We start from the raw sequence: 24929 nt of genomic DNA, 5'->3' as shown, positions 1-24929 counted from the left end.
TTGCTCACCCCTCCACCCCCTCACCCCTCACCTCAGAACATGCAGTTGGAGAGAGGTGTCAGGCTCTGCATGACTTTGATATGTCAGATGGGTAATGTGCCAAAACAAGATTTGAGGGTGGGCGCATTTCACACATGCGGGTGAACGCCCAATCACACGCGCATGAACAACAAATGGATCACTATACAATTTTGGACGGACTTGGACCTGTGTTCAGGGCCCAAGGGAAGACATGGGGGAGGGGGGGCGTTTAGGAAAAGAGAACTGATGGTCAGCTTTGTGCGTTAGATTTATTATGGGTGCTGTAAAAAAAAAAAGGCAGAATTAAAGATAAAAGCCTGAAGGCAGAGAGGTCAGTGAGGTGACTTCTATCTCCTCCACCAGCATTTATCTCCGCTCCGCGTCAGCATGTGAAGGTAGTATAAGGTCCCTTCTTCTTGTAAGTCGCAGATCCCCAGCCCAGGTGCAGAATACACCCTCTGTGTATTCACCCCCAGCCCAGCTGGGCGATACACCCTCTGTTCCCCCACTGGGTACCGGTCATCTGGATCCTCTGTGTGTGCACCCAGGCTGTACGATCTAGGAGCGTCAGGCCTGGATCCCACTCGCCCCTCGCATGGCATTTTGAAGAGTGTATCACGAGGGCATACAAGGGCATTTGGTACGAGTTGGCTCAGTGGTCCAGAAAAGTGGCCTAGTGGCCACGAGAACGCATAACACAATTCACGACGGCCACTACTGCCAGTTTAGAGACTGGAAAGATGAAGTCATGTGATCCGCCCCTCCCTTTCCTCGCTTCACTTGCCTGCGTGTCCGGTTACGCCTTCCCATTGGTTGACAACGATCACGCGCTAGCGGGCGGGACCGGAAGCCGGGGTATTGATGAGACGGCCCAGCGGCTCCGGGAGAAGGGATACGGGGGGTGGGGGCGGGTGGTTACTTGCGGGAGGCAGTTGCAGGTCATGTGACCGGAAGGGCTCCTGACGGACGCCGTCCCTCCTCGGCGCGGCCTGAGCGCCCGGCCTGACCCCGGCCATGGGGTGCTGCTACAGCAGCGAGAACGAGGACTCGGACCAGGTGCGGCCGCGGCAGGCGGGGCTCGGGAATGAGGGCTAAGACCCTGGGGCATGGGGCCCAGAAAGAAATCTGCGGAGAACGGGCAGCCGGACTGCAGGGCTCACTGAATAAGGAGGCCTGGAGGGGACAGATTACACAGGAGACGCCAAGCCGGACTCCTACCCGTTAAAGCCCCAGCTTTCTACACGGTCCCCGCCTCGGGGTGTGCAGGCAGCCGCCTGTCCGGCTCGCTTCCACCACTTCCGTTTGCTCCTACCTTCAAAACTTTCCAGATTCAAGGATCCTCAGTCTAGGTCCCCGGGAAACACTCCCTTCCCAGCTTCCTGTGTCTTCTCTGTATTAGTGGGCTTTGCGAATCCATTGTAGGAGTGGGTAAGCTGAGGCCCTGAGTTAGGCTGTCCTGAGATGAATCAGGAATTCGTGTATCGTCTTATTTCCTGGGGTTGCAAAAGGAAGGTCGCTGCTAGTCTAGGGCCAGAGGACGATTCTGGAAGTTGGTGGCCTTTGAATTGGCCAATGAAGTATTTAATGGATACAGTGAGGACATCGGGACATGTGGGAAATTGGGAAGCAACAAAGAGGGTTTAGCTTTGACTAGATTGTGGGAAACGAGAAATGGAGCGGGAAGTTCATTTGGTTCCGAGTTTGGCTTGCCTCAGTGCAGTCTGCCTGGGGCCTGAGGGTTCCTTTAGCTGGAGACATGCCTGTTCTGAGAATTTGGCTGTAGATCTGATCCCTCTGTCGAAAGGCTTAGGCTGGGGAGACCTCTACAGTTTTAAATTCTCCCTCTTCCTCTTAGTGCATTCTCACTTCTCTCCATATTCTAATCCCTGCCCCGCCTGGCCTGACATTCAAGGATGAAGTCTCAAGTTGCTGTCCACTCTCCTTTTTTGATCGACTCTAACCCTGGATTCTACATTTGAACATATAGTAGACCTGAGAAAGTAGAAAGGTTTCAAGCAGCTCACAGTCTAATAGGGGAGATGGTCACAAAAATAGATTATATCACTGGTACTTGGGAAGTAGTTATTTCTTCAGTGAATGTATTTTGGATTAAGGGCTTAAGCCTAGAAAAATGTCATTTGTATGGGAAGCAAGGGTGGCTTCTGGTTCTCAATTCTCCATACACCCAGTGAACACATATTTCCTTTGCTCGGTGTTAGGCATGTGTCATGCCTAATACCTCTCACTTCACCTCCACCTTTTTGAGAAAGAGACAATAACCCTGCCTACTGGGAGAGCTGTGGCCTAGTGGGAAATTGTCCCTTAAAGCATAATGTGGACTCTTGCAGGGAATGAGTCAAGAAGGATTAATGCCTTACAAGAAAGGATACCAGCTTCTACTTGGAAGGGAGAGCTGGGCCTGCTGCTCTCTTGAATCTCTACCTTCTCCTTGGTGGGCTCTCCTTTCTGTTCCTAACACCCAGAGACGGTGTTTAATCACTGCTGGGTGATTTGAGGCCTTATGTAGCAAGAGCCATAACCATCCACCTCCCACAGTCCCTCTTTCAGTTCTTGGGCAGGCTCCTCTCCCACTCTCGTCTCTGTCTGTTTATCACAATAAAAAATGTACAACACATTACAGTTTACAAAGGGCCTTGATAGTTATCTAATTTGACTCTTGCCAGACATCTGTCATGTTCGTGTGGGTTATGTCTATTTAAAGGTGAGGAAGAAGTTCAGAGAAGCTAAGTGATTTGGCCAAGCTGAGAAGTGCTAATGCCCAGGTGTTCTGATGCCAAGCCATGTACTTTATCCATGGGGCCAGGCAGTCTCATCTATGCCCCTAGACCAGGTGGCCAGTCATGGGCAGGCTGCTATGTCTGTGCTAAGGTAGACAGTGAAACCCTGCTTCTTGGGTTACACTGACGCAGAGACAAACCTTGATGTGACAAACCTAACCCATGCTCCACTCGTACTTCGGGAGTGGGGTGATATTTGTCTACTCTGAAGGGGGTAGCATGGCCTCTTCTTTAAGTCTAGGTTTCAAGAAAACAACCTTGTTCCTCCCTTGATCTTAGCTGAAGGCTGAGAAGTGATCAGCCAACCTTCTTCTTGAAGAACCCCTGATAGGGAAGAGACTACCCTGTCCTGCAGGAAGATCTGTCTGAAGTGGAGCTGGGAGAAGGACAGACACATAGGAAGCTAACTTGGGCCTCATTATGGAGCCAGCTTTCCTTAGAAATACATAGTTTTATCTTTGGCAAACATTTTGTCTTTTTAGCTCTTTTTTTTTTTTGAGATGGAGTCTTGCTCTGTCGCCCAGGCTGGAGTGCAGTGGCCGGATCTCAGCTCACTGCAAGCTCCACCTCCCGGGTTCACGCCATTCTCCTGCCTCAGCCTCCCGAGCAGCTGGGACCACAAGCGCCCACCACCTCGCCCGGCTAGTTTTTTTTTTAGTAGAGACGGAGTTTCACCGTGTTAGCCAGGATGGTCTCGATCTCCTGACCTCGTGATCCGCCCGTCTCGGCCTCCCAAAGTGCTGGGATTACAGGCTTGAGCCACCGCGCCCGGCCCTTTTTAGCTCTTTAATACTAAAGAGCTAAATGTGTTTTAGGGAGGAAGGGTGTCTGGGAGTTTATAGAGGTGATGGGGCAAAGCCCACAGCTTCTGTCTTTTGCTGCTGGGAACTGGATCAAATTGCCTGAGGACACTTGGACAACCTAGGCTTGAGAAAGAAGAGTAAGGTGAAACGGCTGGGCTTCCCTAAGCAGGGCAGGAGGAAGTAGCCCTCTACAAGGAGAGTTGTGGAGTTGTGGGCAGGGGAGCTGGAGCCTGCAGCAGGAAAGACTGAGGAACTGAGACAGGCCTGGAGGGGAGCATTGAGGGGTCTGGCACTGAAGGTTGGTGAGTCAGCATTAGCCAGGATGTCCCCCTGGGCCCATCCTTGGCTTTGTCCAGGGCACTTTTGCTCTTTATGGGTTGGATAGATACCCAGCAGGTCTGTTTTTCCAATTTACCACTGATACAGCAATCAAGGATTTGCAGCTGATGGACTCAAGGCAGGGTCAAATCCAGAAATATTACAGTAGATAGAACAGGGGACTGAAACAGGACAAGTAGTAAGACCAAACCAGTGAGGAAGCTTGGTTTGGTCTTACGTTAGTTCAGGGGTTGTGATTATCAGCATAGGCCAGCAGTTAACAGGGCTGCTGAAAATTTACATGGGCTACTCAGATGGTTTAGCAAGGGCGGGAATAGCTCCATTGTTGTTTGTTTTGAGATGGGGTCTTGCTTTCTTGCCCAGGCTGGAGTTCAGTGGCACAATCCTAGCTCACTGCAGCCTCAAACCCTGGGTTCATACAGTCCTCGCACTTCAGCCTCCCAAGTAGCTGGGACTGCAGGGCTCACACTACCAAGTCCAGCTAATTTTTTTTTTTGTAGAGACGAGGTCTTGCTTTGTTGCCCAGGCTGTTCTCAAACTCGTGGACTCAAGCAGTCCTCCTGCTTTGGGCTCCCAAGGTGTTGGGATTCCCAGTGTGAATCACCACACACGGGTACAGCTCTACTGCTCAGATCAGGATACACCTTGTACACTCAGTTTGATTCTGGGAGTCACATAGAAAAAGAGCACCAGAGCACAGGAGGGTGAACACCTTCCTAGGGACCTGCCTTCAAGAAGGGAACACACTTGTACTGTGTGACCCAGAGCTGGGCTGGGATTCCTGCCCTGACATAATTTGAGAAATGGCCATGGAGAGGTTGGGCTTGCTTTCCCTTGGGGCCTAGGGCTTTGTCTGGACTTGCCAGGGCTTCCATCTTGGAAGGAAACAGCTTTGCTGGGGAGGGCCTGGTCCTGGGGGATGAGGAGGGCTGTTCTTGGGCTCCTGACTTGCACTGGTTTCCCCTTTAGCTCCCATTGCTTTGCTATGTCTCAGCTCCTCTGTCTTCCAGCCTCTAGTATCCTTTCTCTGCCAGGTCCTAGAATGTTTTTCAAGCTCCAGGGTTGTTGCTGACTATCTGCTTTGTGCCTCTGTCCATTTTTTCAGGGCCTCTAGGACTGCCTGGCTCCACTCTCGTTTATCCTAGAACACCAACTCAGCTGAGCTTCCAAGGATAGGCAGGAACTGAGTCTTATCTGGTATTCCATAAAGCTGGGCACTTTGGACATTCCTTATAGAAATATTTTTGGTGTTTAAGGTCAGAGCTGGGCTGAGGGTAGCACCCATGAAAGGCAGGATCTAAGGGTCCTGGGGCTGACTTCTCTCCCATGACCACTTCTAGGACCGAGAGGAGCGGAAGCTGCTGCTGGACCCTAGCAGCCCCCCTACCAAAGCTCTCAACGGAGCCGAGCCCAACTACCACAGCCTGCCTTCCGCTCGCACTGATGAGCAGGCCCTACTCTCTTCCATCCTTGCCAAGACAGCCAGGTAAATGTCAGAGGACCAGGCCTGGGTCAGAGCTCCTCTATCCATATTAAAGGCTAGGATAGAAGGAGCAAGGCTCAGGACATGGAGGATGGGACAAAGTCACTGGAGAGAGGTGCCTCCATGTCCAGCCCTGCTCCAGTAGGCAGGAGGGAAACTGGTGTCAGATAGCCCTGGAGTTGGTACCTGGCACTGAGTCCTGTTTGTCCTTCTCAAAAGCACCTGTCATGTCATCTCTGTCTCTTCTCCCCAAAGCAACATCATTGATGTATCTGCTGCAGACTCACAGGGCATGGAGCAGCATGAGTACATGGACCGTGCCAGGCAGTACAGGTGAGCAACTGGCCAGTGTGGGTCCCTCCGGCTACTTGGGCTCCTACCCTCCATCACTGTTCCAGCTTCGGAGCCTGGCCCCTAGTCCAAGCTTCTCATTTGGTGCAGCCCTGGAGACTGACCACAGATCACTTGGGTGCTTCAGTAAATATTCATGTCAGCCCTGTTTACCCTGTGACACTCTCGAGGGCGTTGAGGCCAAGGGAGGTGGGCCTAGAGTGAGTCTGTGATGAGCTGAGACCTTCCCTCCCAGATACCCGCCTCGGCACCCTGCTTCTCTGGCCTGAGGGGATGAGGCTTACTTGGGCTGGGCAGGGCAGACTGTGGCTTAACTGCCTACCCCCACCCCCTCTCTCTTGGTCAGCACCCGCTTGGCTGTGCTGAGCAGCAGCCTGACCCATTGGAAGAAGCTGCCACCGCTGCCGTCTCTTACCAGCCAGCCTCACCAAGTGCTGGCCAGTGAGCCCATCCCATTCTCTGATTTGCAGCAGGTGAGACACCCCTTGCCTGCCCCTGCCCACCCTTCCCACACTGCCCAGGGTATGGCAGAGGGTTCACCCACTCTGCCTCAGAGGAGGTAGGGAAGATGGAGTTAGGGAGCCTGGTAGCCTTGTGGGCCCCAGTTCCCTCTCACCTCATTCTCTTAACTTATGTCTTTCCTATCTCCTTCCCGCAACCTTTAATGTTTCACTCTCCTTTGTTCTTTTCCTTCTGTCTCTCCCATCCCTGTCTTTCTGCCTTCCTGTTCCCCATCATTCCGTCCTTCTCCTTCATCACCATCTTATCTCCCCTCCCTCTTTTTCCTGATCGGCCTCCTCACCTGTCTCTGTTCCTCTCCTCCCCGGCCCCTCTCTGTCTTAGGTCTCCAGGATAGCTGCATATGCCTACAGTGCACTTTCTCAGATCCGTGTGGACGCAAAAGAGGAGCTGGTTGTACAGTTTGGGATCCCATGAAGAGAGGGGTCCTTGGACAGCTCTTCTCCTCTCTTCATCCCATCTCTACCCCACCCCCTTGGCCCCCAGCCTCACTGCGGCTTATACAGTACCCTAACCTGCTACTAATCACAGAGAAAAATGTGAAGAAGGAGGAAAAGAGGAAGGCTAGAAGCCTGAGCAAGTGAGGGTAGAACCTTTTGGGACTGGCCTTTGAAGCTCTGGCCAGGGATGGCGTGGGGGCCAAAAGGACAGAGCCTGGTATGTCGTCATAGTCATTGAGAATGTGGAGATACCAGTTTGGGTGGGGGGTGATCACCAGGGGACCTAGGGAGATCCCCTTCCCACCCTCTCTCTTGGCCTGAAAGTCACTCCTGCCCCCTCTCCCTGACTAGGTGCTCACAGGCACCTCACAAGGGTTTGTGACCAGGGTCTGGATGAGCTTGAATTTGAATGAATTCAGTTTGTATTTCTAGAACCCTGGGTTTTTACATGTTTAGTCTTTTTTTTGTTTTGGTTTGTCACCCTCGATAAAGGAAGTATATTCATCCATGTGCTGGTTCTGGCCCCTCTGTCCTATCCATTCTACTTTTGACTACTCAGGTCTATGAGAGTAAGATGAGGGGAAGGGGACATCTTCCAGAGGCACTGAAGATGAATCCAAGAGATAAGGGTTTAGGGTGTCAGCTGTTAGCTGAGACCTGGCTTGGGCTAACCTCAGATTGGATGAGACTGTTCTTGTCCCTTGTCCAGTGATGATGGGAACACTGTCAAAGCTGAACAGACCTGAATCTGAGGCAGCTTTGATTCTTGGGGGCCCTGCCTCAGACTCAGTGGAATTACCAACAGCCCCTGGGGGTGAAGGGAGACACCGCGGGTCGGGGGGTGGAGAGTGAAAGCAGACCAGACTCTTCTGGGAATATCTAATACGGAGTCAACAAGCAAATGTTTTTAAGCAGAAGATTCTTTTTATCAAATGAAATCCTAAGCAGAATCCCAGCATATAAAACATAGAATGGAATTACTTTGATCTGATTGAAGTGGAGGCTGGTTTCAGAGATCATAGCCCATCTTCTTGGCCTGTCATGGAGGCCTGTGAGGCATCTCTACAGACCCTGGTACTCTGAAGAGTTTGGAAATTACTGATCTACTTTAACCCCCAAATCTCTAAGCTGAAAAGTACAAAGGGGCCCAGAAAGTTAGATAAATTTCCCAAGGCTATGTGGTAAACCCAGGTCTCCAGTCCCAGACCAGCAGGCCTTTCCCTCAACTGCCTCCCTTTTTCAGCAAAATAAGACTAGAGCTGGCCAGGTATAGTGTGGCTTATACCTGTAATCGTAGCACTTCGGGAAGCTGAGGTGGGCGGATCACCTGAAGTCAGGAGTTTGAGACCAGCCTGGCCAATATGGCAAAACCCCATCTCTACTAAAAATACAAAAAAAGGCCAGGGGTGGTGGCTTACACTTGTAATCCCAGCACTTTGAGAGGCTGAAGTGGGTGGATCACCTGAGGTCAGGAGTTCGAGACAAGCCTGGCCAACATGGTGAAATCTTGTCCCTACTAAAATATAAAAAATTAGCTGGGTGTGGTAGCAGGTGCCTGTAATCCCAGCTACTCAGGAGGCTGAGGCAGGAGAATTGCTTGAACCCGGGAGGCGGAGGTTGCAGCGAGCTGAGATCACACCACTGCACTCCAGCCTGGGCGACAAGAGTGAAACTGTCTCAAAAAATAAAAAATGAAAAAATAAAAAAAATTAGCCGGTCATGGTGGTGTGCACCAATAATCACAGCTACTGGAGAGGCTGAGGCAGGAGAATCTCTTGAACCTGGGAGGCAGAGGTTCCTGTGAGCCAAGATCGTGCCACTGCACTCCAGCCTGTGCAACAGTGTGAGACTCTGTCTCAAAAAAAAAAAAGAAAAGGCTAGAGCTACTTGCAGTTGCCTGAGTTAAAGAACATCTCTACAAGGTGTAAGTGACTTCTCATCTGCTCAACAGCTGAAATCATTTATTGTCAAACCATGCTGTCTATTCTCAGGCCTTTAGGACTACTAGGGTCGTGGGAGCCTCAAAGTGTATTCTGCTTGATCCGGACCTTCTTGGGCTTGATGTTCATGCATTTCCACACTTCAGCTGTGGTGCGGTCTGCTTTGGTGACCCCACTGAAGTCGAACGTGGTGATATGGGGCAGGGTGCACAGCACATATTGCCTGTGGGGAAGACTCAGGCTGGGGGCCAGACCCCCCACCAAAATCCCCTTCCCCCTCCACCAGTTGCTGTTGTCTTCCCAGACTGCAAGGAATGGAGGGACTTGAGCTTAATTTGGGGAAGATTAAGTTTATCCTGACTGAGAGCAAGGAATGCTTAGAGGTCGGCTACCCACTTCCCAGGTCTAAGCATGGCAGAAGAATGGTCTTAGATTTCTTGTTTCTCTTCCTCCTTTCCCTTAGGGGAGCCCAGCTAGACCCTACCTCCAAGGGGCAGGGCACTTACCTATACCCTTTCTCTTCCTCCATGGGGTTCCCATGGAGTGTCAGGCTCCGGAGCCGAGGAAGGACAGCCAGCTTATTCACCTCCCCCAGGTGCTGGATGCTGTTGCCATGAAGATAGAGGACACTCAGGTTGAAGAAAGTTGTTAGGACCTGTTGGGAAAGGAAACCAAAAGCCAGGCTAGACAGGACAGGACCCTTAATCTCTGCTCAGGGCTGATTCATGGGCAGAGAAGAAAGAATGTGGGGAACAACCTGCCCTCCACTCCAACCCTCCACAGCCATACTGTATGACTCTAACCTACTTTTATTTACCTTTGAAGACATACAGGGTATCACACTGAAAAGGAGCTGTGATCTGAGGGTCAGGAGTATGGGCCTGGGTACCAGCACTGCCAGTGACTTGCCTCTCCTGCCTCTCTCTCAGCCTTAGTTTTCCCTTCACTGAAGACCTTTCCAGCTTTGGTGATCTACAATTCTATCACAGCAAGCAACGGGAAGACAGAGTATCGTGCTAGGCACATAAGAAGCTTTTAAAATACTGATTAAATTGAGATCACCACACCAGGGGAATAGTTTCCAAGTCATGCTCCAGCTCCTTTCCCCTCTTAGGGATCTTGGACCAGAAAAGGCCAAACTTTATTTCTTAAAACTTGAATCTGAGTTCACAGAAAGTGCTGTACTTTTATTGACTACCTCTTCCACAGGAGAACCCAGCACAGGACACAGTGGGTGCCCAGTGACGGTTACAATTTTACCTCAGCCTCTGATGTACCAGTTGTTTGTTGGTTTTCATGTACTTTCGTTCAATCCTCACAAAACCTTTATGATACTGGCATATTATCCTCCTTTTTCAGACAAGGAGGCTGCAGTTTTGAGAGGTTAGGTAGCTTGCTCAATGTCAGTAAGAGGCAAACCCAGGATTTGAACCTACATCTGTCTGGCCCCCTAGCCTTGTGCTTTGGACTGCACCATGCTGCCTCACTACTTCCTTGATAACACGTAGGAGTGGAGAGGTTGGGGGCTGAACAAAGTGGCTTCAGGCTCCCCCGACTGGATTCCTAGTGTTAGGAACTCACAGGGTCAATGGAAGTCAGGTCATTAAACGACAAGTCGATCCAGGCCAGGTTTTCTGGGTGCTCCAACAGCTGTGAAGCCACCTGGTTGAAGTCTCTCAGATCATTGAGAACATTGTTATTCAGCCACAGGGACTGGGTCAGTGATTTCCCTGACTTTGAACGCTTCAGTGGTCGTAGTCCTGTCCTTGGCTCCTCATTTACCAGGTCTGTGGGGACAAAGTGAGACTTGGGTATCATCTTTGCTTTTCTGGCTTGAGGGGGTGAGAAGGGACAGAGCTGGAAAGATTAGCCATCCAAGCTGTAGCTGAGTCTAGTGCAACCCTGTCCCATAGCTTCCATCAATCAGTAAGTTTAGATTAAGGGCCAGAGACTTCTATCTCAAACTCTTGGCTTTTCAGGTTACATGGACTTCTCATGTCCACTGTACCACTGGGTCTTTTGTATACTAAACCAGTGTCAGGTTGAGGAATACTAAGAACGAGAATTGTTGGGCTTGAGCCGAGTAGATGATAACACAAAATCCTGAATTAACCACTAGTAAAGCCTATAGAATTCACTTCAGTGGAACACACTCTGATATCCTCCCTCTTTTTCCATTAATGTTGAGTACCTGCAGTATGCCAGGTACTGGATACACAGTGATAAACAAAATGAGAGACAGTCTGTTGCAGACTTTGTAGATAAACAAAATGAGAGACAGTCTGTTGCAGACTTTGTATGAATAATAGGGCAGAGAGCAGACATTTGTGCCTTAGAGGAGCTTATACGGGCAAGATGGGAGCAAACTGGCAATATGATGTGATAAGTGCTATATAATAGTCGTTTCGTAGCAGCACAGAAGAGAGGCTGTTGACCCAGTATGGGAGCTCAGGGAAGTTTCCCAGGGCAGGTGAAGCCTGAGCTGAATCTCAGTGGATTGGGAGATGTTTTTCAGGCAAAGAAGGGTAAAAAGGCAGGGAACAGCATGAAGAAAGGTATAGAGGTACAGGACAGCCGGGGAGTCTGGGGCAGGTTTGTGTGCCTGCACAAGTGCTCGCACGCACTGCACAAGGGGGACAAAGAGGAAAAGAAGAGGCAGAAATCTAGTCAAAAGTCTCGAATGCCAGGCTAAGGATCTTGGGCTTTACCCTGTAGGTAATGGGAAGGCACCAGAGTGTTTCAAGCAAATGATTCAAATCTTTTATTTCAGAAAGATCACTCTGAAGTGTCAGTGTGGAATATGGATTTTAGGGAGTGAGTTGGACCGAATGACCAATTTGGCTGTTTGAGTCATCCAAGCAAGACATGAAAGGGACGGACCTACAATCAACATAATTTGGTTGACTGGATGTAAAGGTAGAAGAATATTAAAGAGTGGTGGCCAGTTGTATTAACTAGTAAGGAATTACAGGAAGAAGAAACAGCATTGGGAAGGTGAAGAGTTCAGGCTTAGCTTTGGTGTGTTCGAGGTTCCTGTACAAAAAGGTGGAGAAGCCAAGTAGGTAGTTGGAGATGAAGGTCGGAAGCTCAGGAGACACAGACTTGAGAATCGTTAGCAAAGAAGGCATACAAGTTAGGGAAAGAGATGAGATTCCTCATGGAGAGTGAGGGTGGGGAGGAAGGTCAGAGAGGAAGAAGAATCCATTAGAGAAGTTAAATAATCAGAGAAAATCAGGAGAGGACAGTTTAAAGATGTTCAGGGAGTAAATAGTTTATAGTAGTAAGTTCCAGGGAGGTAAGGACTAAAAAGTAATTTTGGCAACTTAGAAGTCCCTGGTAACCTTGGCTGCTTCAGTGGAATGGCAACGGTCTGGGGGCAGAAGCCAGATTGAAGTGAGTGAGTTCAAGAGTGAATGGAGGCTGGGTTCATGCCTGTAATCCCAGCACTTTGGGAGGCCAAGGGAGGAGGTTTGCTTGAGCCTAGGCGTTTGAGACCAGCCTGGGCAACATCACGAAACCCCGTCTCTACCAAAAAAAAAAGTGAATGGATATGAGCAGTTAGCATAAACAACATCCTCAGAAAGTTTGGCTGAGGAGGAGAGAGAATAGGGAATAGGATTATGTTAAAACTCAGGTGTATGGAACACCCCAAACCCTCACTCCCACTTTTTCAAAATGAGGTCCAGAAAGAAGATGGGCCTTGCCCAAGTTCAAAGTCATAGAGTCAGAACCAGATGCCAGGTCTGGCTGAGGTAACTGTATTTTTCCCATTGCTGCTAAGCCTTTGGTTCCCTAGTTCACCTCTGGGGAAGGAAGTATTTAGTATTTGCCGAAGCTAGCCAGCTTTCTTCACTCTCTTTTCTGCTCTCTACTGGAAGGACACCCTTTGCCCTTCCACCCCCACCTCGCCTCCTCCTCAGCTGCAGGTCAGGCAGCATCCACCAGATGGCTCTCTGCCTTAGTCCTAGAGTGAGCAGGACCCACAGTTGGGGCCTGAGGTTGCAGGAGGGTACTAGACCGGCGTACCCCAGCTCATGAATTCCTAATCCTGCCTCCCTCCCCACACCTCCTGAAAACTCTGAAACAGAATGACACAGATGAATCAAAATTAAGGTCAAAATAACCCCACATGAACTAGTGCCCCATGTGATAAGGTAGCAGCTTGGGGAATGCCACCAAGCATGGGCTGGAGGCCAAGCTCAGAGGGAATCACTAGTGGGACTTTAGGAGTTGCCTAAAACTTGATGCTGGCTGGAGCTGCTCTTATCAGGGATGGAGTGGTATATCCAGGCTGCCACAGGTTGCTACTCCTCTCAGATTCCACCAACGCCCTATACTGCCTAAGAATCTATAAAGTTCCTTGTTCAGAGTAGGCCAAAGCAGGTCTGGAAGCTGGACCACAAATATCAGTGCTTTGAGAACTGGGGAGCTATGGGGATCTTTCCCCATAGCTGGGAGAACTGGGGATCTTTCCAGGAAGATCTGGGAAACTATGTTCCTGTTCTCCTTTCCCTGAAAGGCTGCCATGTAGCTGTTTGCATCTGTCAGAATACAAGTTAGTTTGATAGAACTTCCCTGTGTCATCCCTCAGCCACAAACTGGAAGGGGTTGGTAGGTGTATATATGGTGGGAGACTTCCTTAACACTCTAGGTTTGTGAAAAGTTAGAGGATCTGGGTTGGTGGGAGCACAGATTAGATGCCTTCTAAAGGCACTACCATTTCATATTCTGTAATATATATTCATTCAGCAAATAGTGTGCCAAGTACCCCCAGACTCTATTGTATCCCTTAACCCCAGCTGTAAATAAGTTTTTCAGAAGCTCTGGGGAATCTGAAGGGACTCTGACCTTTTGGGCCTTTGATGTGCCTCTCACACATCTAGCAAGGAGCACAATACCTGGCATATACATATGACACACACACACACACACACACATATATAAATGCTTAATAGTAAGTGCTCAGTAAATACTGAATGGTCGAAAGAAGGATGGGGCATCTGTACCAATTACGTTTTGTGATGTAGAGTTACCCTTGGTACTGCTTGTCTCTCTCTCAATTCTGGGGACTCCATAGAGGGCACAGCTACACCTCCTCCATCAGAGTTAGAAATTCCCATGATAGGTAGAAGGTATACTTCCCTCCCACCTCTGTCATTTCACCCGTCTTAGAGATAGTTACTATTGCAGCTAAAACCGCTTGTGAAACATGGACAACATCAGAAGTGATGCAGTGCACAATAAAGATCACAGTAGGTGGCTGTGTGCTCGTGAGAGAACAAATATGAGTTACCACTGTGGCTGATGATAACGCAAGTAGACCCTAAACCCAAGCTAAGACTGGTGCTATTTGCCAGCTTCCCGAGCTTAAAGGTGGTGGCTACCAATTGCCGGAGAGAAGACTAAAGCCAAATAATAGTTCTAAGACAGTGGATGTTAACATATATTCTGTGAGGACAGATGGACTGATGCTTTAATGAAAGAGCGATAACAAAAGCCAGGGATGGCGGAACTTCCCTAGGAAGATCAGATAACTCATTGGGAATATGACATGGCTGAGAGCCTCCCTATGTTCCCTCCTGAAGGGACTAGCTACCCATTTACAAAGACATTGAATGGCAAAATGGTAGCAAGTGTGGGCAGTGTTGGAATCGGCAGTAAGTGTAGATGATGATGGAATAAACTTGGATATGGCTGGAATGAGTGTAAGAAATTTGTCAGTAAGTATTTAAACTGGAAATATGCCAGTTTGTTGATAAGACCCCTCATGTTTGGCCAGTCAGAATAGGCTTGTGTCTGCAGACAGAGGAGAAGGGTTTTGCCTACTTGCTGGGACTCCATAGGAGCCTGTGTTTTCCTCCTCTCTTCAGGTAAAAACAGGAGAATAAAACTATTGGCTGGTAGACTGGCTTCCCAGTTTTCTTCCACTTGACTTTCCTGCTGTAGCCTGGCTTCTTTTAAAGATGATCAACTACTGTGATAGCCCCGTTTCCTTTCAGATTTGCTCCTTAAAAAAAACAAACAGGGGCACATGTTCTTAGGATCTCCTGGGGCTGTGTCAGGGGCAAAAACAAAACAAACAAAAAGACAAAAAAAAAAAAACCTCTCACTCTCCCCTACCCTCCAAAAGACAGTAGCAACACATCTGCAAGCATATAGGAAGACTCTCTTTAGGCTTTTAAGTAGAAGATTATGGTTTCTCCCTAGGGACCACACTGGGCCTGCAGCCTTAGTGAGTGGAGTGCTGTGCTCTGGGGGCTGACCTTGAATGACGTGGATGCTTTTGAAGGAATAGTCAAGAGGGGGCTCCTGTACCGAAGTGTTCATATAGTCCCGTTTGTTCATAGTTCAGGCCATCATTCATCAGGTGAAAGCAGGTGCCCTGGGAGTCCGGGTTCAGCCTGGGAGGACAGAGAAAGACAGGCGTTTCAAGTACACTGGCCTTCAGGTTTCCCCCTAGTCTTCCATCCCTGCTTTCTATCCTCTACTACTCTAGGCCTGCCTGGCTGTATTTCCATTTTAAGATATGAATCACTATTCCTTGCATGTATAGAGCACTTTCTACTTCTCAGAGCACCTTCACATCTCTTAGAACTCATTTGAGAGTTGTGACACCCATTTCTTTGTCTGGAAAATGCCAGATGAAGAAACTGAAACCCAAGGGGTAAAAGGACTTGCCCGGAGTTAAGCCAATGAGTCAGTTGTAGACTGCAGTCATAATCTCCTGAGTCTGAGACCCTTTCTGTTACTCTACAGTAGCTACCATGGAGACTGTCTTGATACCCACCCTCTGGTGACATCAACTGGGCTATTCCATTGCTTAACAAATCCCTGAGCCTGCACCACATCTGATTGGTGTCTGACTGCCCCTCTCAGTCTGGCCCAGCTGGGGATTTGCCACCTTCTCCGCTTGGCTTTGGTGTCAGCTCCATTACCTTTCCATCCAAAGACCCTACTTTCAGCCCTGTCCTGAATGTAGCCATACACATATAAACATATACACACACAAAACCAGAGTCTACCTCTCACCTGTCACTAATGCCTGAAACTCCACCATTAGGGATTCATTCCTGTGGGTTCAGGGATTGTTTCTGGTTAAAATGGAAATACTCCCTGAGAGGGATGAACACAATGTTGTTATCAGTCACTTGCAATGTGGTGTGAATTGTCTTATCAGATGGTTTCCAATTTGTTAGCTAAAGTAAAGCTGAGGTTTTTCTGGAGACAAGAGAGAACCATGAGAATACTACTCACCTGGGATAAAGAGAGCTGACAACATACTTTAACAAGGGGTTTGTGTGTGAATCACACAAGCAAAAGACAAATTGACAAGATAAGGACAAGAACTTGTCCCAGTCGACCTCCCCTTTCTCATTCCATCCACTGCTGCTACCTTTGTATTATTATTTGTATTACTTCATCTGCTTTCCAAAAGGATTTCAGGTTTACAATAATACAGTCATAAAACAGATGATTTGCAGAATAGTGCTGTCCACTAGAAATATAATGTCACAAATGCAAGCCACATATATAATTTAAAATTTTCTAGTAACCAAAATAAGTAAAATGAAGTAAAATTAATTTTAATAACTTTATTTTACCCAGTATATCAAAAAATCATTCAATATGTAATCAATATTAAAACCTTCTGAGATATTTTACACTTACAGCACATCCCAATTTGGACCAGCCTACCTGTCAAATGTACATGACTAGTGGCTACTATACTGGACAGTGCAGATTAGAAAGTTAAAAATGGAAGAGAAAGATCAGAAACTAGATTACAGGAAGAGGGAGATGTGCCAGGCACTTTAAGAATCTAAGCCTACATTTAGCTCTGAAATTCCTGGCAGCCAAAGCAAAAAGAGAAACCTTGGGATTGCAGTTCTCATCATTGGATTCAAAGGATAAATTAGTTTGCAGAGATAATGAAATTGGCAAACAACCTTAAAATGGAATTTCTTACTCGGGAGGCTGAGGCAGTTGGATTGCTTGAGCCTAGGAGTTGGAGGTTGCAGTGAGCTACAATTGTGCCACTGCGCTCCAGCCTAGGTGACAGAGCAAGACCCTGTCTCAGAAAAAAAAAAAAAAGAAAAGAAGAAAAGAGAAAAAAGAAAGAATTTCTGTTAAAAACCAAGGACCTGATATCTTATAATTCAGCTGAAGCTTAATACAGTTCAAGTAAATTTTTTTTTTGGCAATTTAACATATACATGGATAGAGTTCAGTAGGTTTAGAGGAAAATGAATGTCTTGTTCTGAAAAAATAGCAGTCCCAACTGAGCTTTGGGGAAGTGCCAGCTTGAGTCACTTCACAGCTTCTGTTATGAACTGGTCCCATGGGCATGGATTGTCAATTAGGGAGACTTGAATGTTTTAGATATTAAATCTACAGGCAGACAACAAAGAACACATTATTCTTTTGTAAAAATAGAGGAACCTGCTGTGTACTATAGAACTAGAGGAACCTAGCTTATACAGAAGCCCATCCCACTTCAGCACCTACAACAGATTTGATACCTTTGAACAAGATTGGATACTTTTCTCAAAGTAAATACTGGGTTGGCACCCCAGAGTTATGCACCACTGAACATGGATTTTAACTTAAAATACTTAAGGGCAGATTTTTACTGTTAGTTTTCTTGACTATAGAGAACCCCAGTGCAGTTCCTAAAGACTTCTGATTTTGTGTAGCACCAGCTCCTGTTGCATTTTCTGAATTAGTGTTACAAATGGAGCCCCAAGAAGCTGGTTAAATTTTTAGCCTTCTGCATTTAAGCTGTAGCCCAGGCTGTGAGTTAGTATCGCGTCTTATTCATTATCCAACATAGAACCAGGTTTACAACAGGCACTCAGAAAATGTTTGTGGGATGAATGAATGAGAAACTGCCAATTCTGAGGATTTCTGTTTCAGAAGAGTTGATGCTAAGCTGTTCTAACAATTGGCTCCCAGGTTCAGCTGTTTCAGTCCACACCTTGTTCACAGTAAGATATTCAGTTCAATTCAGCAAACATTTGTTGAGTGCTTGCTGCTCTGTGCCTGACCAGAAGAAATGAAGCCAAGATACAAATAATAGAACTCTGTCATGAGCACAGAAAGACCTGCTGAGTTTCTATTGATTGTGGCAAACCAGCTTGCATCCAGTTCCAAGTAACAGCTGCCCACTTAGTGAATACTCTCTCATGTTTCAACACTCAGTTCTAGTGTACCCTCTTCTATAAAGCCTTTCTTTTCCAGATAAAATTGGTTAATGTGTCCTGTGTTAGGCTGATTGTTTTGATGATCCCTATTCATGGTCTCCCCTGTATCCATCCCTTTTTGCCTATAACATTATAGTCCCATCTCACTCTGATGCTGGGCCCAGACATGTGACTTGTTTTAGCCAGTGGGATGTCGATAAACATGAAACAAACCGAAGCTTTAAAGGAGGCCTGCCTTCTTGCTCTCTGCCAGTGCCATGAGAACATGGCTGATCTGCTGAAGGGTTATGAGATGTGTAGGTGAGAGACACGCGAAGGAGCCAGTGATTCCAGTTGAAGCCATCCTAGACTAACCCACAGTCAGCCTACCCCCAGTCAAGATCAGGAGAGTCACCCAACCCACGGATGACTGCCAACACATGAGTAAGCCCAGCCAAACCAGAAGAACCATCCAGCTGACTCTAAGACTTAGAAGCAATAATAAATGTTTATTATCTTAAGCCACTGTGTTTTGGGATGGTTTGTTACACAGCAGTAGCTAACTTCTGCATGCCCCCACTGTACTTTGAACAAAATTTTATTGAACAAAATTTTATTTCAGCCTGTTTACTCATCTGTGAAATGGAGACAAACCCTACTTTTAGAACTATTGTACATCTGGCATCAGGTGCTCAATAAATGGAAGCAGTTGTATTCTTTGTTAATGTCATTATAACCAACTTTGTTTACTCCCTATAAGCTTGAGGACAGGGACAAGACTCAGACTTCTTTCTCCCTTCTCATCATTACCCCACATTGAGCCTGGCAAAAAAAAAAAAATGCATATTCACTAAAGGTTTGATGGACAAATGAAAATGGATGGACAATGGAAAGATGAAAGAAGAAATGAAGGAATTAATGGAGTCTTCAAGGTATCACATAGAGAGCTTGACTGCTGGAGAGAACTGACAAAGCCTTGATGCTGCCATGCTTAATCCTGTTGCTGTGTTTTTTGGAGTCAGTCTTTCCCATCTGCTGAGATTCTGGCTTATGACCAGGAGATAATCAGATGCCAGCACCTTCATCTGTCCAGACTGACTGACTTGATGAATGACAGGGTTAGGGGAATACCTGCCTTGTTTCGGAACTGGAATTTCTCATTTCCAAATTGACAGTATCTTTAACTGTTTTGTTTTTTAATTGTAAAAGCTAATATGATAGATGAATAAAGTGAAATGACATGGAGAAGAACATCAAATAGGAACTCAAAGTTTGAATCTCCATTAACAGTTTGGGAATATAACCTCCTAGAATGTATAGCTAATAAGGTTGTATACATACACACACGCACGTGCATGGTTTTCTTTTTTCTTTTTCTTTTTTCTTTTTTTTTTTTTTGAGACAAGGTCTCACTCTGTGGTGCAGGCTGGAGTGCAGTGGTGCCACTTCAGCTCACTGCAACCTCTGCCTCCTGGGCTGAGGCAATCCCACCACCTCAGCCTCCTGAGTAGCTGTGACTACAGGCACACGTCACCACACCCTGCTAATTTTTGTATTTTTTTTGTAGAGACACGGTTTTGCCATGTTGCTTAGGCTGGTCTCAAACTCCTGGGCTCAAGCTATTTACTTACCTTGGCCTCCCGAAGTGCTGGGATTACAGGTGTGAGCCACTGTGCCCGGCCTAGATTATGTATATTTTTAAATAAACAATATTCTTTTATAAACCTATTTTTAAATTTTTGAATTGTTGTAGATTATTAGCCTTTTTAATAGTTGCAAAGTATTTTATATTATGTATCGTACTTTAATGTTATTCACTTAATTTAACTTTATTTAACCAATCCCAAGTTGACAGAAAACTGTTTTCAGTTTTGGGAAATTACTAAAGTTTGTAATTTGATTGTTGCTAGCCTATTCCTGACCTCTCTCAGGCAAGTTGCAACATAACACAGGAAGCTTTGAGGAATAATCACATAAATCTGATAGGAGATTCAACAGCCTGGCCTGAAAGTTTCTGATGATGGACTCATGGTAGAAAAAAAATCAAAGACTGCTATGAAAAATCTGCCACGTATTTAGCCAGTCATGGCAGCTCACACCTGTAGTCCCAGCTACTTGGGAGGCTCAGGTAGGAGTATGGCTCAAGCCCAGGAGTTTGAGGCTGCAGTGAGCCATGACTGTGCCACTGCACTCCAGTCTGGGCAACAGAGCAAGACTCTGTCAAAAGAAAAAAGAAAAATCTGCCACATAATCTAATATATTCTGGGAGGTTATATTCCCAGGTGCCAAAAGGAGGCCCAAGATTCAACCTGGCTTCTGTTTACCCGCCTCTACTACCATCACAATTCCAATTCTGCAGTCCAGCCAAATGTAACTACTCACCGTAAGTTCCTCAGAGCTGCCACTGGGCCTCTAAGTGGAACAGTGTCTCCTTCCAGCTCTCTCTGCTTGGAATATAGTTTTTCTTTCCTCCTTTTGCTTTGCTAATTCTTACTTCAGGGCTCAGATCAGGTTTCAACTTTTCTGAGAAGTCTACCTTTATCCTAAAATCTGTAATTATAGTGCTATGATTGCCATGGTAGCACTCATAACACTATGATTATCTGCTTACTATCTGTAGGTCCATAAACACCACCAGGGCAGAAACCATATTTTTCTTACAGTTGTATCTCATAGTGCTGGCAAGTAGTAGGTGCTTAACAAACACATTAAAAATTGCAACTAAATAACACTACAAAGGAGAGGGACATGAGGTTGCTGTAATTGAGGGATCTGACCTGGTCTGAACAGTCTACAGGAAGACATTCCTGAAGAAGTGACTGAGAGAAATCCAAAGGATAAGTACAAATTAACTTATGGGGTAGGGGGTGCTGTGGAATGAGCATTCCAGGCAGATGTGACTGCTATATGCAAAGGTTCTATGGTGGAAGGGTACTTGGAAATTTTGAAGACCTTAAAGGTTATATAACTGAAGGGGAGAGGAGGAGGAATATGTATGGTTAGACTGGAGGCTGGAGAGAGGGGAGCAATAGGAAACCACAAAGTATTAATATTAAATGGGGGTTGGCTGGGTGTGGTGGCTCACGCCTGTAATCTCAGCACTTTGGGAGGCCAAGGTGGGCAGATGACCTGAGGTTGGGAGTTCGAGACCAGCCTGACCAACATGAAGAAACCCCATCTCTACTAAAAACACAAAATTAGTCGGATGTGGTGGCGCATGCCTGTAATCCCACCTACTTGGGAGGCTGAGACAAGAGAATCGCTTGAAACCAGGAGGTGGAGGTTGCTGTGAGCCAAGATTGTGCCATTGCACTCCAGCCTGGGCAACAAGAGTGAAACTCTGCCTTGAAAAAACAAAAAAGAAAATTGGGGGTGGGGTGGAGAGTGAACAATTATCAGCTTTGCATTTTGAAGGATTACTCTGGTTGCAGTATGCAAACATGGCAGGACCTATATAAAAGATATTCAGGAAGTAAAGCTGATAAGACTTAATGAGAGATGGGAAATGGAAGAGGTATTAAGTAAATGGAAGAGGTATTAACTCTTGGGTTTTGGGCTTGTGTATATTGTGGATAAAGGTAGGAGCACTGGAAGAGATCCAGAGTTGGAGGAAAGGGTTGGGATACACAGAGATTGGTTTCAATTTCGGAAATGCAGAGTTTGGGTTGCCTTTGAGGTATCCTAAAGGAGATGTTGAAGAGGCAATTGGCTATATAGATCTGGAGCTTAGAGATGAGGGCTGGGCTAGAGATACACACTTGTGTACATTTGCATACAGGTGGAAAATGAAGTTGTGGGTGTGGAGGGGTACCCAAGAAGAGAATATAGAGTGCAGTAGCAAGAGGCGTAGGCCCAAACCTGGGAGAACTTTAAGGTAGTAAGTAGACCAATCAGGGCTAGCTAGCCACCAGCTAGAAACCAGCTAATCATGGTGGTCACTTCAGACATGGGTGCTGTGTTAGGCCTTCTGTTTCCTGTTTAGTTAAAAATGTTCAAGTCTCATTGTCTTAGTCTCTCTAGTTCCTTTTCCCCATTAAAACTTGCAGAGGAGGATCTGAAATTCATTCCAGCGGAAGTGTAAATAATCCAAAGTAGGCCATACAGGTTCCTTTTCCCTGGGGCAGTTTAACTTGTTCCTTGGGACAAGTCCTTCAGCTATAGAGGCAGTAGGCTGAAGCTAAAGAGACTTAGCTGGAAGTTGGAGAACTGGAGTCTAGTTCTAGCTCTGTCACTAATTTGGTGTGTGGCCTTGGGCAAGTCCCTTTTCTCTAGGTTTCAGTTTTCCAGTCTGTGAAATGAAGATAAATATCTTTGATTCACAGAGCTGTTAAGAGTATCAAAAGACAGACTGTGAAAACATTGGGTAGGTTACTAAATGTAATAGATCTGTCGTGAGGACTAAAAAGAATGAAGCTCTAACTGTAGAGCTTTGAATAGCGGACCATGGAGAAGGTGTGGGGAGAAAAGGGAATATGGGGACAGGTTGAGAAGGGGTTTTACTCCTTGGAAGAGGAAGGAAAGAGGCACTTCACGCCCCAGGAAGTTTCCTACATTTCCAGAATTAGGGTAGGGACTGCGATTTACTCTATCTAATGCTAACCACATGTCTTAGAAGGAGGTCACAGTTCCTCAGAGGAAAACCTCATTTCTGAGGGCCTTTCTGATCTCCCACGTTATGCCTGGAACTTGAAGCATCCGATTTTGGGAGCCTTATGTTTGCGTTGGGGACGGGGCTCGTTGTTTTGTTTTGTTTTGTTTCGTTTTGTTTTGAGATGGGGATATCGCTCTGTAGCCCATGCTGGAGTGTAGTTGCGTGATCACTGCAACTCACTGCAGCTTCAATCTCTGGGCTCAAGCGATCCTCCCACCTCAGCCCCCTAGTAGGTGGGGCCACTGGAGCGCGCCACCAAGCCCGGCTAATTTTTTTGTATTTTTGGTAGAGACAGGGTTCGCCATGTTTCTCAGGCTGGTCTCGAACTCCTGGCCTTAAGCCATCCGCCTGCCTTTGTCTCCCAAAGTGTTGATTACAAGCGTGAGCCACCGCTCCTGGCCCTGGGGGAGGTTCTTAAGCATCCCCAAATCTGTATGGATATATATCTCACGCCTTTCCCTCCCTCTGTTCCCCTTGCCCAGTTTGTCCCATGTGAGTGTTGTGTCTTGTTCACTGTGAAAGGTGATGAGGGTCGGTTGGGGAAATCTCAGATACCCGAGCAGGGAGGTTCTTAGTCATTCTGCGAGTGCCCCTCCCTTCTCCATAGATCTCTTGTCCCCTAGACCAGGTTTCCTGTTTTCCCGCCCGACTCACCCGCAGTCGCTTCCTCGCCAGTCTTGGCGTGCCACTGCCTCACGGTTACTCAGGGCAACTCCATGGCAACTGCTTTCGTCACCACGACCAGGCAGGCGCCATAAAGACTGACGCGGTGCTTACCGGGACCTGTAGTTTGTCATGGGCGGGGCTCTAAGGCCGCGGGTGACGCTGGGATTTGTGGTTCTCTTTGCCTTCAAGTCCAGGCCGGGGTCCGGAAGCGGTGATACCCCTTCTCTTTCCCAGTGGCCCTCAAACTTCCTTTTCCCGGGTCCTTAAGCGTGCCCCGCGTAAGTCAACGGCCGACAGAGGCCAATCAGAGGGCCGCGCGAGGGGGCGGGGCCATAGTTTAAACAAATTGTGCGTTCACAACGCTGGCGCTAGCCCACGACTAGGTACGATTCGGGTGAGTAGCGAGGCAGAGCGCGAGCGCGCAGCCAGGTAACCGGCGTGGGCCCGCGTTTGGCGTGCGGCCTGGGCACCCGCAGGGGTGCCAGGCCTAAAAGGGGTGCTGGAGAGGCCGGTGCGAGCATAAGGCCTCCTCCTTAACCGAGTCCGAAAGGGCAGAATCTAGCGGGGTAAGGTTTGTGAGGAGAGGCGCCTGAGGGGGAGGAGCCGGGGGTGCCTTAAAGGGGAGGGTCTGTTTGGGGGCGTGTCTGTGGAATTAAGTCTGAAGGTGACGGGGGTCGGGGGTAGGGCAAGTTCCTGAAAGGCTTGTAAGCGAAGGGTCGGGTCTTGGAAAGTCTTCGTCTTTTATCGGTAACAATGGCAGTAATTATGGTAGTGCAGTAGTCAGCATTTTCTGAGCTACACCGTCCACAATGACCTGCCAAATGTTTATCTTTTTAATCTCCTAACCACCTGTTATACTTTAAAGATGGGGAGCCTGAGGTTTGTAATGTTTAGCTTGGCCTGGTTTACGTAGGCAGTGCGAGGTTGGCTCTACTTGGGGTTTTGCGGGTTGGGCATAAATGGGGACGGGGAAGGTGCTGTGTGGGGGCGTGCGTTGTCTTAGACTGGTCAGTGTATTTTGAGCCTCACTTTTCATATATGTAAACGGTGACCTTACCTGCCTTACCTACTTCCTGGGGTGGTTGTCCTGGTCAAAACAGGTATGTCTTTTTTTTTTTTTTAATAATTTTTTTGTTTGTTTTTGTTTGTTTTTTCATCCACAGACTCTCACAGATAACATGTTTCATACACGCACCTCGGAGAGTACAAATTTATGACTATAAGTGGGGTGACTGTGTGAAGATTGTGGGTGGGCGGGAGCCCACTGGGTTAATGCTGCCGCCTATGGGTACTCTCTTTTGCTTACCTCTGAGTTAGCGCTTGTCATCTGTTAGTTTTTTTTGTTTTGTTTTGTTTTGTTTTTTGAGACGGAGTCTCACCCTGTCGCCCAGGCTGGAGTGCAGTGGCACGATCTCGGCTCACTACAAGCTGTGCCTCCCGGGTTCAAGCAGTTCCCTGCCTTAGCCTCCCAAGTAGCTGGGATTACAGGCGCCCGTCACCACGCCCGACCAATTTTTGTATTGTTAGTAGAGACGGGATTTCACCACCGTCTTGGCCAGGCTGGTCTTGAATTCCTGAAGTCGTGGTCCGCCCGCCTCGGCCTCCCAAAGTGCTTGAATTACAGGCGTGAGCCACCACGCCCGGCCTGTCATCTGGTATTTTAAGAGTCTATGCGAGTTTGTCTGCCCTTCTAGATAATGAGAGACTTTTTTGTCACTGCATCCTAATGGCCAGGCAGG

At 47.4% G+C, this 24929-nt stretch overlaps 3 protein-coding genes across 10 annotated transcripts in view; 2 read left to right on the top strand and 1 right to left on the bottom strand.

Moving 5' to 3' along the window:
- The first annotated feature begins 873 nt into the window (after nt 1–873).
- On the top strand, nt 874–18587 carry LAMTOR1 (late endosomal/lysosomal adaptor, MAPK and MTOR activator 1). 3 transcript variants are annotated; one of them, XM_011956771.1, is made up of 5 exons: nt 874–1077; nt 5302–5447; nt 5700–5777; nt 6142–6268; nt 6639–7262. In XM_011956771.1, the coding sequence occupies exons 1-5, from the start codon at nt 1036–1038 to the stop codon at nt 6729–6731; spliced, it is 486 nt and encodes a 161-aa protein (XP_011812161.1). In that variant the 5' UTR covers nt 874–1035; the 3' UTR covers nt 6732–7262. The 3 variants fall into 3 exon arrangements, with proteins under 3 accessions (XP_011812161.1, XP_011812162.1, XP_011812163.1); XM_011956772.1 differs by lacking the exon at nt 6639–7262 and adding an exon at nt 17647–18587 and having other exon boundaries at nt 884–1077; XM_011956773.1 differs by lacking the exon at nt 874–1077 and adding an exon at nt 3838–3920.
- On the bottom strand, nt 7659–24077 carry LOC105522304 (leucine-rich repeat-containing protein 51). 5 transcript variants are annotated; one of them, XM_011956775.1, is made up of 7 exons: nt 23179–23229; nt 18533–18695; nt 15724–15807; nt 14958–15095; nt 10276–10481; nt 9201–9349; nt 8464–8917 (listed from the first exon to the last, which is right to left on the bottom strand). In XM_011956775.1, the coding sequence occupies exons 4-7, from the start codon at nt 15037–15039 to the stop codon at nt 8776–8778; spliced, it is 579 nt and encodes a 192-aa protein (XP_011812165.1). In that variant the 5' UTR covers nt 15040–15095; nt 15724–15807; nt 18533–18695; nt 23179–23229; the 3' UTR covers nt 8464–8775. The 5 variants fall into 5 exon arrangements, with proteins under 5 accessions (XP_011812168.1, XP_011812165.1, XP_011812164.1 ...); XM_011956778.1 differs by lacking the exons at nt 8464–8917; nt 18533–18695 and adding an exon at nt 7659–7833 and having other exon boundaries at nt 23179–24077; XM_011956774.1 differs by lacking the exon at nt 18533–18695 and having other exon boundaries at nt 23179–24077.
- Nucleotides 23371–24929, top strand: part of NUMA1 (nuclear mitotic apparatus protein 1) — an 83805-nt gene continuing 82246 nt past the window's right edge. For both annotated transcript variants that reach the window (XM_011956779.1, XM_011956780.1), the window contains exon 1: nt 23371–23619. The gene's annotated coding sequence lies outside the window, so the exon portion shown is untranslated. The remainder of the gene's footprint in view (nt 23620–24929) is intronic.

This window comes from Colobus angolensis, unplaced genomic scaffold (genome assembly GCF_000951035.1).
Source record: "Colobus angolensis palliatus isolate OR3802 unplaced genomic scaffold, Cang.pa_1.0 Scaffold424, whole genome shotgun sequence".
Lineage (NCBI taxonomy): Eukaryota > Metazoa > Chordata > Mammalia > Primates > Cercopithecidae > Colobus > Colobus angolensis.
The sequence above is the reverse complement of the archived record's forward strand: the minus strand, read 5'-3'. Positions and strand labels throughout refer to the sequence as shown.

Bases quoted from the DNA above. Each gene is read 5' to 3' on its own strand.
- LOC105522304 (XM_011956774.1), bottom strand. From the start codon at position 15,039: ATGAACAAACGGGACTATATGAACACTTCGGTACAGGAGCCCCCTCTT. The intron at 10,482-14,957 runs GTCAGCCCCCAG...TTGTCCCCACAG, and splicing joins AAGCATCCACGTCATTCAAG to ACCTGGTAAATGAGGAGCCA. The intron at 9,350-10,275 runs GTGAGTTCCTAA...CTTTCCCAACAG, and splicing joins ACCTGACTTCCATTGACCCT to GTCCTAACAACTTTCTTCAA.
- LAMTOR1 (XM_011956771.1), top strand. From the start codon at position 1,036: ATGGGGTGCTGCTACAGCAGCGAGAACGAGGACTCGGACCAG. The intron at 1,078-5,301 runs GTGCGGCCGCGG...GACCACTTCTAG, and splicing joins AGAACGAGGACTCGGACCAG to GACCGAGAGGAGCGGAAGCT. The intron at 6,269-6,638 runs GTGAGACACCCC...TCTCTGTCTTAG, and splicing joins CATTCTCTGATTTGCAGCAG to GTCTCCAGGATAGCTGCATA.